This window comes from Myotis myotis, unplaced genomic scaffold (assembly GCF_014108235.1).
Source record: "Myotis myotis isolate mMyoMyo1 unplaced genomic scaffold, mMyoMyo1.p scaffold_m19_p_10, whole genome shotgun sequence".
In the NCBI taxonomy this organism is placed as follows: domain Eukaryota; kingdom Metazoa; phylum Chordata; class Mammalia; order Chiroptera; family Vespertilionidae; genus Myotis; species Myotis myotis.
This window is the reverse complement of record NW_023416314.1, coordinates 47,393,905-47,411,964: the sequence shown is the minus strand read 5'-3', so window position 1 is coordinate 47,411,964 and position 18,060 is coordinate 47,393,905. Positions and strand designations below refer to the sequence as shown.

The window sequence follows — 18,060 nt, the reverse complement described above, 5'->3', positions numbered from 1 at the left end:
GCACTCAGGGAGCTCAAAGTCTAATGGGAAAGATGGGTGGGAAACAGGCCAGTATAATATAATGTGATGGGTGATAGCATAACTAAGTACAGGTTGCTAAGGGAACAACACACACAACAGTCAGCACCTTAACCCAGATTTTGTATTGTGGGAGGGAGGGCTTCCGAAAATGTTTCCTCTAGAAATTTACTTTTAAAGTGAAACCTGAAAGTTATACAGTTAACTAAGTGACCTAAAGGCTAACAGGATTCCAGATATAATGTGAGAAAGTATGAAGTCAAGGAATAATAATGATGATCATAATTACTCTGGCAGTTTCAAAAGTGTAGAAAAATTGCCAGTGTCTCACTTTATGCAAAGTGCTGTTTCCAATTGCTTTACATTAATGATATAATTTAATCTTTATAATAATCCCATAAGATAGGCATAGTATTAATATCCCTATTTTATAGGTGAGGAAACTGAAAATCAGAGAAATCACTTGCCTGAGGTTACACAGCTGATAGCAGAATTCATGCTCTTAACCTGTTAATAGGTTCTCCAACTAGAAGAATAGAAAGAAGTCCAGTATGACTAGAGAGAAGAGATGGATTTAAGAGCTGTTTTTGAAAGAGCTCTTGTGGAATGACCTGCTGATTGGCCAGGTGTTGAGTGGAAGGCAGAGAGTGGTGGGAGTGAGGGTATACATGGAGCCATTCACTGGGATCAAATAAGCCACACATATGGCTAATGTACAGGACTGGTTTATAAAAGGGACCATTATACTGATAAATCACTGGACAATTTTAACTATGATCTCTAAAATAACAATTTTTCTACATTTTTGAAATAGCCAGGGTAAATTGCTTAAAGGTTTCATATGACATCACATATGTACTGCAAGCGGCTCCCCTTTGCAGATAGTATTCTGGAGTGAATTAGCCCTCAATCAACTAGTAGTGGGCCCCAGGAATCTGGGACTGAGTAATAGGGAGTAAGGAAGCTTTTGTAGCTCAGGTCCCCTGGGTTGGTCTTGTCTGAGGGAGCTGTGGCAGTAGGAGTGGCTTAGAGACATTGTGAGCCCAAGAAGGTAAGATGTGTCCATTGGTAAGTGTTGTAGTCACTTTGAAATATTATTTACCACGTGGAAAAAATAGACTTTAATATACCTGCTGGTCAAACACATTTTGACTAAATAATCCTCATGTCACTGAGAGCTGAGCATCATGAAAAACACTGTTGACTTGGTGGACATGATAGAACAATAAGCCTCATTGTCATGAATCATCCCCGCCCCCCCCCCCCAAAAAAAAAAGCATACAAAATTTCGGCTGGGAATAGATGCCACAATCTATGAGCATTTGGCTGAAAAATCCCTAGGGTGGGCACAAGCTGTGTGGGCTCAGCTCCAAGTTTACAGGCATGAGTAAAGATTCCTTCAGCTCAACCCAAACACTGGGTTTCAGGAAATAGCCATTTACAGCGAGGACCTGCCCATTTTATAAGATCAATAGGCAGGGACTGGATGAGCCACAGTCAAGTCAACGTAACTCAGCAAACACTTAAAGGCACTTATTGCCAAGCACCATTGCAACTCAAACAGTCTCTTCCCTGCAGTCACAGTCACATGGAGAGATGGGCAAGTAGATAAAACATAAAATCTCCCCATCTCCAAGTTATGCTGTAACAGAGATGTAATGAGGGCACAGAGGGAGGGAGAGATCAACTTTAACTACAGGGTGTGGGAGAAGGGAAACACTGCAAAGATGCCACAGAGGAGAAGGTATTTGAGCTGAGTCTTAAAGATACACAAGGAGAAACTTCCAGGTTGTTGGAGAAGATATTTCAGGAACTGTAAGCTCAGTCTAGAGGTCAGGATATAACTGCAAACGTTTCACATAGTGTGTGTTCCCCCTACTTCCCATCCTCCCCAGTATTAAATCAAGGTTTTCCTAGCCTATCTCTCACTCTAAACAAGCAACCTTTAAAAGAAGGGCCAAATCATAAGCCATGGCTCAGCCTATGAGCAGGCAGGGCCTCACTCAGCCCATTTCCTGGAACCCCTCACACTGCTCAGAGCCCCAGGAAAAGACTTCTGTTTGAACAGAGGGCTCATGGAGCTGTGGAAAGTGTACTTTGACATGAAGTTAGAAGACCAAGGAGAGAGTCCCAGCCAGGCCCGCCAACCACCAATAATGCGAACGTAGGCAAGTCACTTAGTCAATTTGAACTTGGTTTCTCATCTTTCATGTGGGAAAATCCCCCATATGGGTTGCATATAGAGCAGTCAAGAGAATGGGCAAATGTTAGCCTGCGTAGGATCAAATTTGAGCTCTATCAAATACTGTTTGACCTTGGGCTGGTTATTTAACTTTGCTGAGTTTTGGTTTTCTTGCCTGTCAAACTGAGAATAATAGTATCACTTATCTTATTGGGTCACTGTCTTAAGTGAGACCTTATCACATAGCCTGACACATAGGACAAATGTTAGATCTTCATACCAGGAGGGTCAAGTGAGAGAAGCTATATGAAAGCATGTTAAGAACTAAAGCCCCATAGGTGAGTTGAGTTGAACAGGGTGATCAAGTCAACCTGGGAGGTCTGGACCCTGGACAGAAGATCCACATTTTAAAAAGTTGTTGAAATGGGCTTCCTGGCTCTACTAGGGAAGTGTTTTAGTCTCTGCAGAGCACTCACCTGAGGGCAATGAAAGTTTTGTTTACTATCACTTGGTCAACAAAACTTGAAAGTCCTTGAGTGTTTTATGGCACAATATACACACACTTGAGAAATTTATTAAAACAATTTTATGCTAATTTTACCATACTTTAAAGTCACATTTAGGGTTCCTCTGATTCTGGAGTGTCAGAGAAATCTATGTCAAGTTCTCTCTTGAAGATATAAATAATCCCCTGATAATTTATCAGCTTGGATTTTATTTTTAGATCAGGTTTGAAAGAACATCAGATTGCTACCAAACTCTACCAATAAATTCAGTGTATAACTAAGAATAAATAGTATCATTTATTGAGTACCATATTGCAGGAAATTTACTTATATTTCTTCATTAATTCTTACGCTACCATCTTCAGGTATAGAGTATTATCCTCATTTGACAGTTGAGGAATCTGAAGGTCAGGATAGTTAAGTAATCTGCACATGTTGGAGCTGGGGTTTGAACCCATGTTTGCCTCAGGAGGGTTCTTCTTCCTATACTATATTGACCTCCTTCAGACATGTTTATCATTAACCTCTAAGGTTGACAGCTGTAGATAAAAGAAATTAGAAGTCTGATACCAATACTTTATTTCTAATATAGACATTTATTTAATAAAATAATTACTTTCCCTGCCTTTGGCTGTAACTATGTTTTTTCTGCTCTTGTTCCAATTGTTTGGACAAATAGGAAACTGCACATTAGGCAAAGATCACATGGAAGGGAGTAGATAATGTAATGTGCAAAAGGAGATATGTTATGAATAGATGATATTTTTAGAGTTTTATTTTTCTTGTTCACAATGGGTTTTGGTTTCCAACCTGAGGAAATGTAAAGTTTACAAGGTCTGAGGAAAACTAAGAGATGAGGAGAATATATAAGCCTCACTCATAAAGCCTGTCTGAGGGGTTGGAGAGGGTGCAGCTGTGACTTTCAGACTCTTGGCTGAAAAGCTCTGCTGACTCTTCTGCCTTATTTGAGGGTTCCTCCTTGACATGACTCCTGTTGGGATTCTGGTGACCTAGGAGGGCTGCAGAATCTATATGTAGTGAAGGTATGGCCATCAGGATACTTCCTTATACCTTGTGATCCCATACCTCAAATAGGCTCCCAGCACTGCCCAGCCATCCTACTATAATTTTCTAACATGTCTGTCTCCCCCCCAACACACACACACACGACTCTTTTATGCCTTCTCCTCTCTCCTCAAGCCTTCCTAGGCCTCTCTACCTCGCTCTCAGTAGATGACCTTGTCTTTCACCTTATAGAGAAAATGTAAGCTATTAGATAGTAGCCCTCTCATCTTCCTTCACCAAATACCCAACCTACCATCCTCTCTGTTATAACCAAGGAGAAGTTTCTCAATCTTTTAAAGAGCTGTCTCTGCTTCCCTTTTCATATAATTTGTTCCTTTGGTTATCCTCTTTCTCTCATCCCCTCTACTGGATCGTTTCTATCCACATTCAAATGTGCTTTCATCTTTTAACCCACTTCTTTAGCTATGCATTCCCCCTAAACACTCCTCTATTCCTTTTCCTAGTCAAATTGTTGTGTCTATGTCTTCTCCTTTCTCACCTCCCGTTCTTTACTAAGCCCATTTCAATCTGTCTTTGGCTTCTGCCATTTCATCAAAACTCCTCTTGACCTTCAAATTGTCAGATTTAAGAATCACTTTGTACTTATCTGACTCGGACTCTCAAAAGTGTGTGTATGACACACAACTCTCCCTTCTTGACATCCTCGCCTCTCTGCACTCCCAGGACTTCATACTCTCCTGGCTTTTTCTCCTAGTTCTCTAACTGCTACTTTTCAATCTCCTCTGTCACTACTTTTCCACCTGAGCTAAGGACAAAGATGTCTATGGCTTGGTCCTGGGTCTTCATCTTTCCTCATATTATTTCCCTAGGCTTTAAATATCATCTATATGATATGATGATGATACCAAATGAATTTCTTCAGCCTTACCCATCCCCTCGTTTTAACTATCATCTATATGATGATAATACCAATATAATTTCTTTAGTCTTTGGTATATCCAAATACTACTTGATATCTCCACTTAGATGCCCCTTGTCCAAAAGTTACTAGTAACTCCTGCCTTACTGCCTCCTTTCAGTTCCTCAAGCATCTCTACGTCTTTTGTGTCTTATGGTCTTCATGCATCCTGCATCCTCTATCTAGACTGATATTCCTTCTGTTATAGATACAACAAACAACTTCTCACCTTTTAAATCTGTGCTTCATTACACCAGCTCAGGCCTTTTCTGACCACTCTGTCTAAGCAGATTCTCTCATTACTTTCTGTCACTGTACACAGTTTGTTTCTATCATAAAAGTTATCACAACTTGCAATGAATTATATATTTTTCTTTCCTTTTTTTGGATTTTTTTTCTTCTAAGCTAATTTATTTTATGATGTGTCCTCAGCATATTACAAGATGCCTGTGACTCAATCAGTACTCAATAGATATTAACATGAATGAAACAAAAGATGGACATAGGAATGGAATGCCACTGAACATTTTGGTCTGCCTCCATCTTTCTTATCTGGTGCTGTCTGTCCCAATAGCTGTCTGTCTACCCACAGCATCTCCTGGAGTAAGAATAAAGACGGGGGAAAAAAGAAAGAACAAAGGTAGATTTGGGAGCATGAGGAAAAGGGGAACTGAAGCAGTATTAGATGTTTGGGGATCCAGGGAAGATTCATGAACTAGGGCCTTTATAAATCTTGTCTCAAGGTAGAAGGATTGAAATTAACTCAATGCAATGGGTTTCCTCACTTCTGATCAGCAATCAGGCCAAAGACGTGGTTTGGTTTTCAGATGCCCAATCTGTCCCTGAAAGGACGCCCTGTGCTTCCTTCTTCTCACTAGTGGAAAAACAAATGGGGACCCAGATTGTGAAGCTTCTGCTCCCACACCAACCCTGAGCTGCTTGGAGATGAGCCAGGAGACCAAGGCCAAGATGGAGGAAGAAGCGTACAATAAGAGGTGAGTTATACTTCAACCCCTCTGAGGTCACTTGGCAGATCTCAGAAGAATCTTTCCCACAGGCCTTCCTATCTCTTAGAGCAGTGGTTCTCAACCTTCCTAATGCCACGACCCTTTAATATAGTTCCTCATGTTGTGGTGACCCCCAACCATAAAATTATTTTCGTTGCTACTTCAAAACTGTAATTTTGCTACTGTTATGAATCGTAATGTAAATATTTGATATGCAGGATGTATTTAGGCGACCCCTGTGAAAGGGTCGTTCGACCCCCAAAGGGGTAGTGACCCACAGGTTGAGAACCGCTGTCTTAGAGGATTGAGGGAAGCAACCAGTGACCCCAGGACCTCCTTGCCTCAGTAAGGAACTACATAGAAAATAGCAGTACTGTTCCACAGGAAGGACAGGAGGAAGCAGGGAGAGAAGGTGTGGTCAGACAATAACAAGACTGCCCTTTTTTTAGGCAAAATGCCACCAGAACATCACTGCCCAGAATGATCTCAAAATCAAGGGCTCTGGGTGGGTTCTTCTTGATGGTGCCTGAGGCTTCCTGAGCACCCAGAACAGTCATGCTGCTGCCAAAAAAAGCCCAGGAGCAGTGGCAACTCCACTTGCTACAGTTTTCTCAGCCTTTCCTTCTTCCCGTCAACTGGAGTATCCTCAACTTCCAACTATCCTCTTCTCTAATTGAGCTTCAATAGCAACTCTGGGTTGTCAGTCACAGATGGGACAGAGTACTGACTTAGCCAGACAGAAAATTACCTCTGACCAGGCATCACATCTTGAGCTTCTTTTCCTGTGACCCCCAGGGAGACACAACTTCCCACTGGTGTGAAATCTGTGGTTTCTATGTGGCAGCCATGCACACTACCCTGAGGTTGCTCCAGCCAAGCTGTGCTGGCCTTAAACACTCAGCTGTAGGACAGACAGAAAGTGTATATTCAGTGTAATACTGATCCTGGGAGAAGGAAATCAGAAGGGTTTCTGTAGGAAAGCCTGTCTTTTAACCCACAGCTGTCCTCTGTACTCAGAATGCGTGAGGGTAAATGACTCCATTGGCTTTGTAAACATTTATTGAGTACCTCTCTAAGACAAGCTGTGTGCCTGCCACTTTGGTAAAACTTCCCAGCAAGCCTGTGTGACAGGTGTCACCCTCACTAGATCAAGTCGTATGCCTGGTACTTCCTTAGAACATTCCCACACCCTGTGAGATGAATGACACCCTCTCCATTTTACAGGTGAGGAGCTGACTCACCAAGGTTACATAGAAAACAGTTGTCATATTAGCCCCACTGAATGTTTGGTAGAACAAGAACCCGGTCACATTTTTCCCTGTCAGTTTTGTCACACTTTCATAAACAGGAAGGATGACTGAAGATTGAGGGGAAATTGTACTGACATGAGCCATGGGATTCAGTGGAGCTTCCCAGCTTTTTCCTGTTTGTGGAACCACAGGAAGTGCGTAATTATTGGGGATGGTCAATCCCTCTCCTCTTGGACCTCAGGAAAGGATGCTCTGTGCCTGGCCTTCTCAGACTCGATTGTTCCTTTTTTGCCTTCTAGATACCAGGAAGATCTAAAGAAGACCAAAGAGTTTAAAGGCCTAAAGGAGGAGGAAGAAGAACAGAAGAGTGAGGGTCCTGAGGAACCTGAAGAGGCAGAAGACAGTGAGGAAGAGGGAAAGGACCAGAGAAGCAGGTTGGAGCCCTTGACACTGCCAAAATGGGTCATGATTCATTAATTGCACAACATCTCTGGAAATGCCAGTCCAGGGCATCAGTGGGCCTAGGGTCCAAATGAGCAGCCAACAGAAACCAACAGGACACTCATGTTGGGAGAGGAGGCAGAGGAAATTCCAAAGAGTCAAATTAGTTAACAAGGGGATATTTGCAAGAGCTGAGAGATCATAGGTGGTGGTAGTGGTGATGGTAGTGGTGGTGGAGAGCTATAATCAGGAGCTGAGAAACTAATTGTGAGGGACTGACTGGAGTCCTTCCTAGCCCAGCCATGGTTAGCTCCTTTTCCAGCTACTAGTATCCCCATGAATGGACCATGGTCAAGGGAGCTGGCCTAAAGCCCCAGAGGGGGTTTCTTACACGAACAGAGACAGAATAGATGGGTGCAAGGGACAAACTCAGCTTGGTGACAAAGGTGAGTTTCCAATAGGACCCTTCCATACTGATCAAACAAGCTTGGTCATCTGGACATTGGTTTCACTTTGGATTGGGTATTTTAGATATACTGTATATTTCAAGTGTATTTTTCTCTAAGTCTGGAAAATATATATAAATATAGATAAAGATAGTATAGATCCTGCATCCTATCTACATCCTGGATTTTAATGATAGCCCCACTTTCACATATTCTACCCTCCTGTCTCTATTAGTACATTCAAACCAGAAGTCTTGATTTATGATGTTTGAAAAGTAGTTACAGAAAAGTTGGAACACTTCATCAAAATCTTTGTTTTTAGACCCCCAGGCTATCCTAGGTTTGAGAATGGCTCCAGCCAAAATGATTAATTATCCAATTAGTTGTTAAACTTGGGATAGGATATGTGTCTATGCTTCATTGCTGACAGACTCTGGAAATCACACACATGTAACAAATAAGGTAATAAAATGAAAATTAGACACGAGATAGATATACTTCAAAGCACAGAGGGACAATAGAACACAGTTAGTGGAAGATTCAACCAGAGTGAAATGTCTCTGCCTACATGAATTCACCCCCATGTTCAAGGGAAGAGTTATCTAGAAGAACTGGAGAAAACGCTTCATCAGTGAAAACAACCTGTACTAGGATGCACCACCTCTCTTACTGAAAGAACCCCCAAGTTTCAATAGTGAAAGCATAGTCCCTTCTCCAAGCAGCTGGATCCTGATCTCCTTATGTCTTTTCTCTCTTGGGGTCGTCTGCTCTTATTTTGCAGACCACCACAATGCCTTCCTCCCCTTAATGCAGTCAAGGCCAGGCCTGGACAACAGCTCTTCCTTTGACTCCCTTCAATCCAGCTAACACAGGCTGGAACTTCTAACATTTCCAAACACCAAGAAAGAACAAACGAGAACTAAACAGGGAGTACATGGAATATAAACAGTCTGGTTTACAAGGCACAGGGCTGGAATCCTTATCTAGCTAATTTGATCTCAGAAGATTGGTGGCTCCCTCCCATTTCATGAAACCCCAGAGAAAATAAGTCTGTGCCTGGATCGCTCTCTGTACAGCTCCTGGTCAGCTGCCTAAAGAAATGGCCATTCTATGCATCCATCATCTGAGAGCGTCCTCTTGGTCCTGCCTATCCCGAAGCCTTGTCCTCTCTTCCACCTTGGCTCCCTTTCAGACTTACATTTGGTCTTGAGTACATGTGTATACCACAGGTGATGGATACCAGACATCAGCACAGCCCTCAGAAGGGTCCTTGTCCTTCAGCACCGAGATGTAGCTTCGCCTTTTCAGGCCCAGCATGATGACAGACACTGCTATCATATAAACTGCACACTCAAAGTTAGTTTCCCTTCCTCAACTGTGACCCAAGCCAGACTAGCCCTGAGAGCTGTTGTCCTCAATGCCAAGCAGTGCATTCATTTCTGAGTCCCTTACACACAGTTGTCTGTAGGCACCTGCATTCAAATGTGATTCCCCATGAAATTTTGCCATCTCACCAACAAGCAAGGTCTGAAGTCATTAAAAGTCCATGTCCTACTTAGTGAATTTCAAAACAAAAAACACTGGGGTAACCCCAGTAGTTGATCCCTTATATAAGAAATTCAACAACAAACACTAAAGTCTTTTTGTCTGAATGTCTACTATATTTAATAATATATAATAATGTAATCTGTTATAAATATTATTTTCTGGAGGATCAGCTTAAATGAACTTTAGTGAATCAATCCAATATCTTACCCATATTAAAACAGAGAACACAGTCTTCTGACATTTACACTGAACAAGTAAGAGTCACAAGGTGCAACAGAAAACTTTTACCTTTTCTCCCACTGCCTGTTCAAACCTGCTCTATGGTTTTAAGTACATTCCTTTACTTTCCCAATAACTCTCTGAAAACATAAGTCCTCTGGTCAAGTTTAAATCCCAAGAATAACCTCCTTTCAGCAATTAAAATGGGCAGTTCCCTGAAATAGTGAAAAGTGTCTCCCCTCCCCCAGTGCTGGTCTGCTTCAGGAAGGAAGTCTGCAGTGGGGATGCGGATCAAGGCTTCTCTCTCAGTCTCCTGCCCTCCACCCCGCTTTGCTGTTGCAGCGCCTGACCTCTCCAGGATTAATGCTGAGAACGGGAACATAGATTAAGGAGTGGGAAAGGCAATACTTGACTGGTATTATTGTGACTGGGCTTGAGGCTTTGGCAGGCATTTAAAGCTGACTTTCTGACTTTGTTTAGTATGGCGTTTTATGGGACCTTCAGAGAAAACCACTCCTCCCACCCCAGCATCACACACATTCAAGCCATTGCTTAGGCTCTCTCAGTTGCAGGTCTCTTTATGAGGTTGAATGCATCTCTTCCAGCTGGTTACTTAAAATCAGTCTCTTTGTCCTTGAACATCTGGAAGTATACCTTCCTTGTTCAGCTTCTAGGTAGCATTTCCAGACAGGAACCATGACATCCCATGCCAGCTCTCCTTCACCTGACTACATCCAGGTGAGGTGAAACATCTACCTTTGGCCCACGATTGGTGGGAAGGTAGTTTTCCCCATCATGTCCCCCCTACTCTGATGCCACAAAAGCACTTCAGCAAGATCCCTGCTCTTTACATTTCTCAGGTGCGAGTCACACACAACTGTCTCCCCCTTACTGCAATATATCAAACTCTCCAAGCAACATCCCCGAAGCCCCTCTCTAGACCCAGGTGAGGGGGAAGCATCTTCACCCCTCCCTATGGAGGAATGGGTAGAACTCAATACAACCAAAAATTGATTTCCAAAGGAATTCTATTTCTAATATAATTCTATTTCTAACCTCTTTTATAGGCTGAAAATGGGTGACCAGCTGAGGGTCACAAAACCAGATCTTGACCTTCTCCTCTGCTATCCCACATAAGGGTGGGGCTAGAGTGGCATTTTCCCAGTTTGCTTTGGGCATGGAAATATAGCTGAAAAGAAAGGCTGAATTTTAGCATACAATTATGTTTAAATAGAAATGAAATAATTTAAATGGAGCTGAAAGAAAATAAGCTTCCACTTCTAAGCTCTCCCTTCCCAAGAGTTTAGAAATAGTTGATGATTTTCACCTCAGCTGATGTGATCACTATTTTGCTTTGCTTAATTGTCCCTGAAACAATCATCAGAGGGTTCCCACATGGAAAAGAAACTAATCTGTGCCTTAGTGCAGCATCTGAGGCAGGCCCTCTTGAGTATCTGGCCCGTTTCTAAAGAGGGTATTTGTGAGTCATTTTATCCATTGTTATGGTGTCTTTTTCCTACTAACTCTGAAGTAGAGCTCTCTACTTCTCAGCAAATAGTCTGCATATATCAGTGTTTATGTGAGCCATAAGATCTTCAGAAAGCCCCCTGTCACTTTTCTCACCTCCTCCCTCTGGTAATCCTCAATATTCTCATTTTTGAGAAAAAAAAATATATATCTCAAAAATAGATGTGTCCAGGGCTTCTCCACAGAGATCTAAGAATAGACTCTTCAAAGTGGGCCATCTGACAGAATATCTTTTCACTAGGCCATAAAGAGTGGAAAAGTTGAAAGGCGGTTGGAAAGAGAGGAGTGAAGCAGGCAAAAAATGGAGGAGGACAGAGATGAAAAGCAAGGAGGGAAGAGAGAAAAAAGTGAGTGGGAAGGGGAGAGAAGAGTATGAAGAGAAAGAAGAGAAGGGAAAGGTTAGGGAATAAAAATTAACAGGGTTGAGAAAACATCTTGAATAAACCATCTAGAGGTTGCTGGAGCTACTAGTCCTCTGGTTGCCCTGGGATGGTATACAGTGAACTCTTGAGGTTGATCTGGTTCTTTGTCGTTTATCGTTGACATCAAGTCTTTTATGAGTTTAGCATAATCCTCCCACTCTGAACATAGTCAGATGTGGAAATGAGGACAACAAACTATGTGTCTGAACATGGAGGCAGACAAAGATTAGAACGTGGAACTGATCACTAACACCGTTAAATGCAGAAAAGATGCTGGTCCTGTCTGGATGCGTGGGAGTGTGGTCAGCCAACCTTATATGTTGGGGCTTGGGAGAGTTCAGATATCTATGACCACCTCGTGAACAGATGAGAGCATGGGTAAGTGAGTGAAGGATCAAACAAGCAAAAAGAGTATTGTATCTCAGTAGCTCCCAACATCAAGGCTATGGATTGGTGGCATCAAAATCACTTGAAGGAAAATTTAAACTATGGATACCAAGACCATACCTTTGGAAACTCTTTCGTATTCAGTAGGCCTGGGTATTTTGAATAAGTGCTGCCAAGAGACTCTATACACTGCTGAGTTTGAGAACCAGTGCTCTCTCTAGATAGCATAGAAAGTGTCCAGACAGAGAAGTATGGGTCTGGGCATCATATTTGTGTTCAACATACTAAACCCTCCACCTATTTTTTCATTTGACAGCAAACTTGAAGAATTGGTTCATTTCTTACAAGTCCTGTATCCCAAACTGTGTCAGCACTGGCAAGTCATCTGGATGATGGCCACAGCGATGCTGGTCTTGACTGTGGTCTTGGGGCTGTACAATTCCTATAACTCTTGTGTGGAGCAGCCCGATGGGCCCCTTGGAAGATCCACTTGCTCAGCAGCCCAGAGGGACTCCTGGTGGAGCTCAGGACTCCAGAATGAGCAGCCTACGGAGCAGTAGGAAACCTGACATCCAGCCAGTACCCTGCTCCTACACACAGCCCATCACCCTTTCCCCAAGTTATAGTGCTGTCAGGCCCGGGTGTGAGCACACTGCCACGGTCCGTCAGAGAATGAGCAGGGGTTCTTTCACAATCAGCTCCTCTGTGGGAGCTCTTCATACATAGTAACTGATGTTCTCAGAGGATCAACAAAACTTTCCTGGGAAAGCAGCCAGTAGATGAAGAAATCACCTTCACCAAGGAACTCTAATAGAAGGGAAGGTCGCCTGCCTTGGCTCACTGCAGGGGACAGTGAAAAGCTCACTCTTCCATTTATTTCCTCTTTGCAATAGGTAACAGGAAGAATTGTGCCTAAAGGCCAACTCCAACCCCAAGGAACAGGCCTGGAATTAGGAGTCACCACGTCAATATCTTCCCATTTCCTATCTCATTCTCACTCTCTTTCTGCCCCTTTGAAACAGAGTTTCTCTTTACAGAAATAGGAAAGGTTTCTCAGAAAAATATGTAGGCTGAGTTTAGCTCTGTGCTTGAAATGCAATGGGAAGATCTGAATTAATATATATGCATCTGTACACACAAACAACACACACATACACACAGCACACATGTGCATGAAGCCAACAAGCCTCCAAATGTGTGCTATGGGTGCTCTGGATAAAGCCAACCCACAGATATTCACTAGGTTTGGGGCAGTCACCAGGCACCTGTTTAATGAGCTCTCTATGTGGATTTAAGATGTTTGAAAAACACTGCAAACTCATGGCTTTAATAGTGAACTTGCTGGTCTCCATTTCAAGTACAATTCCAAACTGCTGTACAGCACAGTCTACTCCCTATTTGTTCTCTCCCCATTGGGAGAAGTTAATTCGACTCTCAGGTGAATAAGGAGACCCGGTGTGCTTTCAGCGTCCATGTACCCACATATAAGTGTGCAACTACATCTAGTGCTTCAGTTCAAATGGAATTCTCAACTCAAACATGTGTTTCAGAGCATCCCCAATTGTTTAGTAGAACACTGATAGAGCACGCCCCACCTTCAATTTGACCTCTCGCTCTACCTTCACAGTCTTCATTCATCCCTCATCAGTTTTGGGGGGTATTGGTTTCTGTGTGGGTTTTGTTGTGGTGGTTTTGCTTTTGTTTTGTTGTTGAAGTTGTTTGTTTTTGTTGCTAATAGTCATAATATAAAACTTACTATGAAACAAACACAGTTCTAGGTACCAGGTAGGTATTAATTCATTTAGTCCTCAAGGAAAACAAACAAAAACTATGAGGTGGGTACTAGTCTTCTCATTTTCAGCTAAGTAAACTGAAGCACAAAAAATACAAGTAGCTCTCAGAGGACACCTAGTTAGTAAATCATGGGGCTAGAACTCAAAGCCAGGCAGGCTGGCCCAGAGGCTGTGCTCTCTTAACCACTGCACTAAATGGCCTCTCCAGTGGTCTCCTAATTGGACATCTTACAGTCCAGACCCTTCAGCACCTCCAAACCATTTCTGGTGCCTAGACTAACCTGTCTTCTCTCACAGTTCTGTTCCTTCACTCACTAGTTTTTCTTCTGCGATTTTTTCCCTGGTCATTCCTCAAGACCAAGTGCAAAAATCATCCCCTCCATATAGGCTTTAATTACCTCCTCCAACTCCCCACTATACCCCACACAATAGGGCACACCCTTCTCTGTGCTTTCTGGCACTTTTAAGACATCTTCCTTACTGATCATTATGACAGTGTATAACAATAACTTATTTCTGTGTCTTTCTCCCCCAGCAATTTTTCCTCAAAGACAAGAACCATGTCTTACCCATTTTCTGGGTAAGGGCTTAGCATGGTGGCTAATGCTGGGGAGGTTGTCATTAAATGCTGATCAAAAGAACAAGGGAGCCTTTCAAGGTGGTGGAGAGCAGCTTGAGGACAGCTGACATTTTGCATACTTACCAATACCAGCACCAGCATCACCACTATTTCTATAAGAACAATAACAATAGCCTCAGCTTATTCTAATATTTTTCAATCTGCTCTGAGAGAGAACAGAAATGAGGCCCGGCTAGCAACATCATTCCCAAGCTCAAGAACCAGGCTTAATGCAACCACTCCTTTCAGGAGACCCACCTAAATTAGGCCCCACTTTAGAACAGCATGTTGATTTAAGGGGGATGTCCTTTACAGTGGCTAGCAAATCACCATGAGAGAAACCCAAGCCAGGATGGACCACGGATGTGCCATTAGGTAAAGAGATGCAGATCAAGGCAGACAGACTTTGGGGGCATGGATGGATGGTTTACCTTCCCTTTCCAGGGAGGCTGGACTACTGAAGGGGCTCTGGGTCCTCAGAGCCCAAAGGCAGGATGCAAATAGAGCTCCTGAGAGAGTGGCTGTGAGATGAGGCTTTTGGCTGGCAATGTCCAGTCTCAGCCACTCTTAAAGGACCAGGCTCAGAGGATCATTGTCCACTTGGCCACAAGGTTGTGACCTTTGTTTCCAGTTGAGACAAAGGCCAGGAGAGGGGGTTGCAGTGAGTTCCTGAACCTCCAGCTGCTCCACAGAAAGACCCGCAAGAGTCCTCCCAGACAAGGTCCTCACCCAAACTACTCTGAGAGTAAAGGGGATTGAGAAAAAGAAGGGGCATAGGAGTAATCACATTTCCATGAGTATTCCTGAAAAAAGTACTTATCGGTATTTCTTTTCTGAAAAGCAAAGATTGACCTGAAGCGATGGAACTGTTGTCAAAGCAGCCGTGAAACGGAGAGAAACAGGCCCTGTATTTCCTAAAGTGATATTGATCTGAAATAAAAAGTTCCCCTCAAAATGCCTCTGAAGTCTGACATTCCTACTTAGCCCTAGGACTCTGGTGCCTAGGCTCCGTTGCAGAGCGATGTGCTGTTTTGTGCTGTTGTTGATATCACCTCCTGAAAGGAACTTCACTTTCTGGGTACTACAAAGCCAGTATGTGTTGCTCTTCAGCCTGCAGAGTAAACAGAGAGGGAGAGGCTGGATTTGTGTAGCACTGGCTGTCAGTTCCAAATGTTGTTAAGTCTCACACAGGTGTGCTAGAATTGAACTGTAGCATGTCACGTGCCTGAGTTTGAAAATAAAAGCACATTTCCAAACCTCTGACAATAGCTAAATGCCTCCTCATTTTGTGGAGCCAAGCCAACAATATTGCCCCATTGGCTATTAGCGTCTCCCAGAAGCAAGCCAGAAGTCCCCAGTCACAGAAGCTGGATCAATTCCTCTCCTCTTCCCTATGCCTGATACTAGTTCTCCAGTACCTTCTCTGCCCATGGTTTTTGTAATTAATACATTTTTCTGTGATTGAGACTGGTGAGTGTTTACCAACCTAATTTCCATAGGTAGACTACATCTTTCAGTCTTTCTTGCAGCTAGATGCAGGGAAATGTAGACCTTCAGATCAAGTTTCCTAGAAACACAACTATCTTACCCAATACTTTACACTCTCCTTATTCCCCTCTGTTCCTATCAAATTCAGAGGATTCAGTTGAGGCCCAAGAAGTTGGCAGAACCACTAGGTGGAAGCTGAGTTTTTGAATGGGCACTCATAGCATTCAACTGTGACGTGAGCAAGAAACAAAATGTTAGTGTATTAAACCACAGAAATTCAGAAATATTTGTTATAGCAGTTAGTCTACCCTGACTAATGCATACATTTGAACCAGAAATGGGGTGCTTCATTAACAAATTTTCAAAATATGAAGCACTGGCTTAGCACTCAAGTGGCAGGAAATAAGAAACTAATATCAGGGACTGGAAATAGTGTGACCCATGTTGTGAATAAAACAAAAATATTTGGTCAAGTCTTACCCATGATAATTTAGAGCAGCGGTTCTCAACCTGTGGGTCACGACCCTTTTGGCAGTCGAAAGACCCTTTCACAGGGGTCGCCTAAGACCATCCTGCATATCAGATATTTACATTACGATTCATAACAGTAGCAAAATTACAGTTATGAAGAAGCAACGAAAATAATTTTATGATTGGGTCACAACATGAGGAACTGTATTTAAAGGGCCAGAAGGTTGAGAACCACTGATTTAGAGTAAACTCAAGGACAGCCTATGTATAGGAGAAGTAGTAGGAAAGAATCAGAGTGTTAGAGTGAATTTTATTGGCTGTCTTTGGCAAGGTACTGCAAGAAAAAAATCACTCAGCAAAAAATTGGCTATTTGGATGGAGAAAGGAGAAAAATAGAGTTTTCAGACTGAAGGGTTAGAAAATGTGACTGCTTCTAAACCCCAAAAAGTAAAGCTAAAAAGAGCTGTGAGTAAAAAAGAACCCATAAAATTTCTCAGTTGAACCCAGATCAACTTAGTCATACCGCAAAGACCAGATTAAGGATATTCCATTCATGCTTTTAAATGAACTAGCCACCATTAAATTAGAGAGAAAGAGATAGAGATAGAGATAGAGAGAGAGAGAGAGAGAGAGAGAGAGAGAGAGAGAGAGAGAGAGAGAGAGAGGCAAGGGGCTGAAAAAACAAAGAAATATATCTTGAGAATTGTTACTGGGAAAGGATTTGGGGTATAATTATTGACACATGGGATCAAATGGAAGCAAACAGATCAGAAATCTAAGTTTGTGAGGAAACTGTATTTACAAAGAAACATAAGCCAGAATTAAACACTCCTTTTGTTGTTCAAGTTGGAAAATAATTTTGGGAATCCTAAGCTTATACCAGCAGAAAGCCAGTAGTAAAAGCAAGGCATAACTCTCTAATTCCCACTAAAGTGGACCAAAAAAGATGGTACAAAATGAAGGGCACAGAGAACAGTGGACATGGGACATGGCAGTTTCTCCCAGAAAGCAGAATCAGGATCTAATCCAAGGTAGGCAACTGTGGTAGGCAGAAATTCTAAAATTCTTCCACCAACTTGAATAAGCATGGAAATGGATTCTTTCCCAGGGCCTCCAGGTGAGAGCCCAGCCCAGCTGGCACCTTGATTTTAATCTTGTGGGACCCAGAACAGAGGACCCAGCCGAGCCCACTGGGACTTCTGATCTACAGAATGGTGAGATAATAAATGGGTGTTGGTTTAAGTCATTAAGTCTGCAGTAATTTGTCACGCAGCAAAAGAAAGCTGATCTAGTGGCTTTTATAATGTCTCTTATTCCAGAACCCCTATGGCCAGGTGACTGCTGTGTCTCCTATTCCTCTCCTTTGCACATGGCAGTGTTTACTGAGGTTATCAAGATCCTGCTTCACCCCAGATTACATTTGGGGGGCAGCATACAACTTTTTTAGTTCATAGGTTACCAGACTGCAGAGTACCACAGCTGGACCTGACAGGGATGGCTGAACATAACTCAGAGATCATGGACTTTGAGCTGGAAGGGGCCTGGAATTGTCTCCTTTGAGAACAGAGTGACTTTATTCTGTGTGTGATAGGAATAGTGAAACCTATACAGGGTGATCAAAAGGGAAAACTATGGCAAAAACTGCTATGGGTTCACCAATTCATTTTTCCTTTTGCTCCTGGGCACAAAGTTAAATTGCATTCCAGACTCCTTTGCAGTGAGATGGGAACATGTGACAAAGTTCTGTCCAAT

General features: G+C 42.7%; 1 protein-coding gene across 3 annotated transcripts in view; it reads left to right on the top strand.

Annotated features, from left to right (window-relative positions):
- Nucleotides 1-15,248, top strand: part of IRAG1 (inositol 1,4,5-triphosphate receptor associated 1) — a 110,810-nt gene extending 95,562 nt beyond the window's left edge. For all 3 annotated transcript variants that reach the window (XM_036325379.1, XM_036325378.1, XM_036325380.1), the window contains exons 19-21: nucleotides 5,569-5,685; nucleotides 7,247-7,381; nucleotides 12,254-15,248. In XM_036325379.1, the coding sequence (XP_036181272.1) occupies nucleotides 5,569-5,685; nucleotides 7,247-7,381; nucleotides 12,254-12,497 (496 nt within the window). In that variant the 3' untranslated portion in view covers nucleotides 12,498-15,248. The remainder of the gene's footprint in view (nucleotides 1-5,568; nucleotides 5,686-7,246; nucleotides 7,382-12,253) is intronic.
- Nucleotides 15,249-18,060: the final 2,812 nt, after the last annotated feature.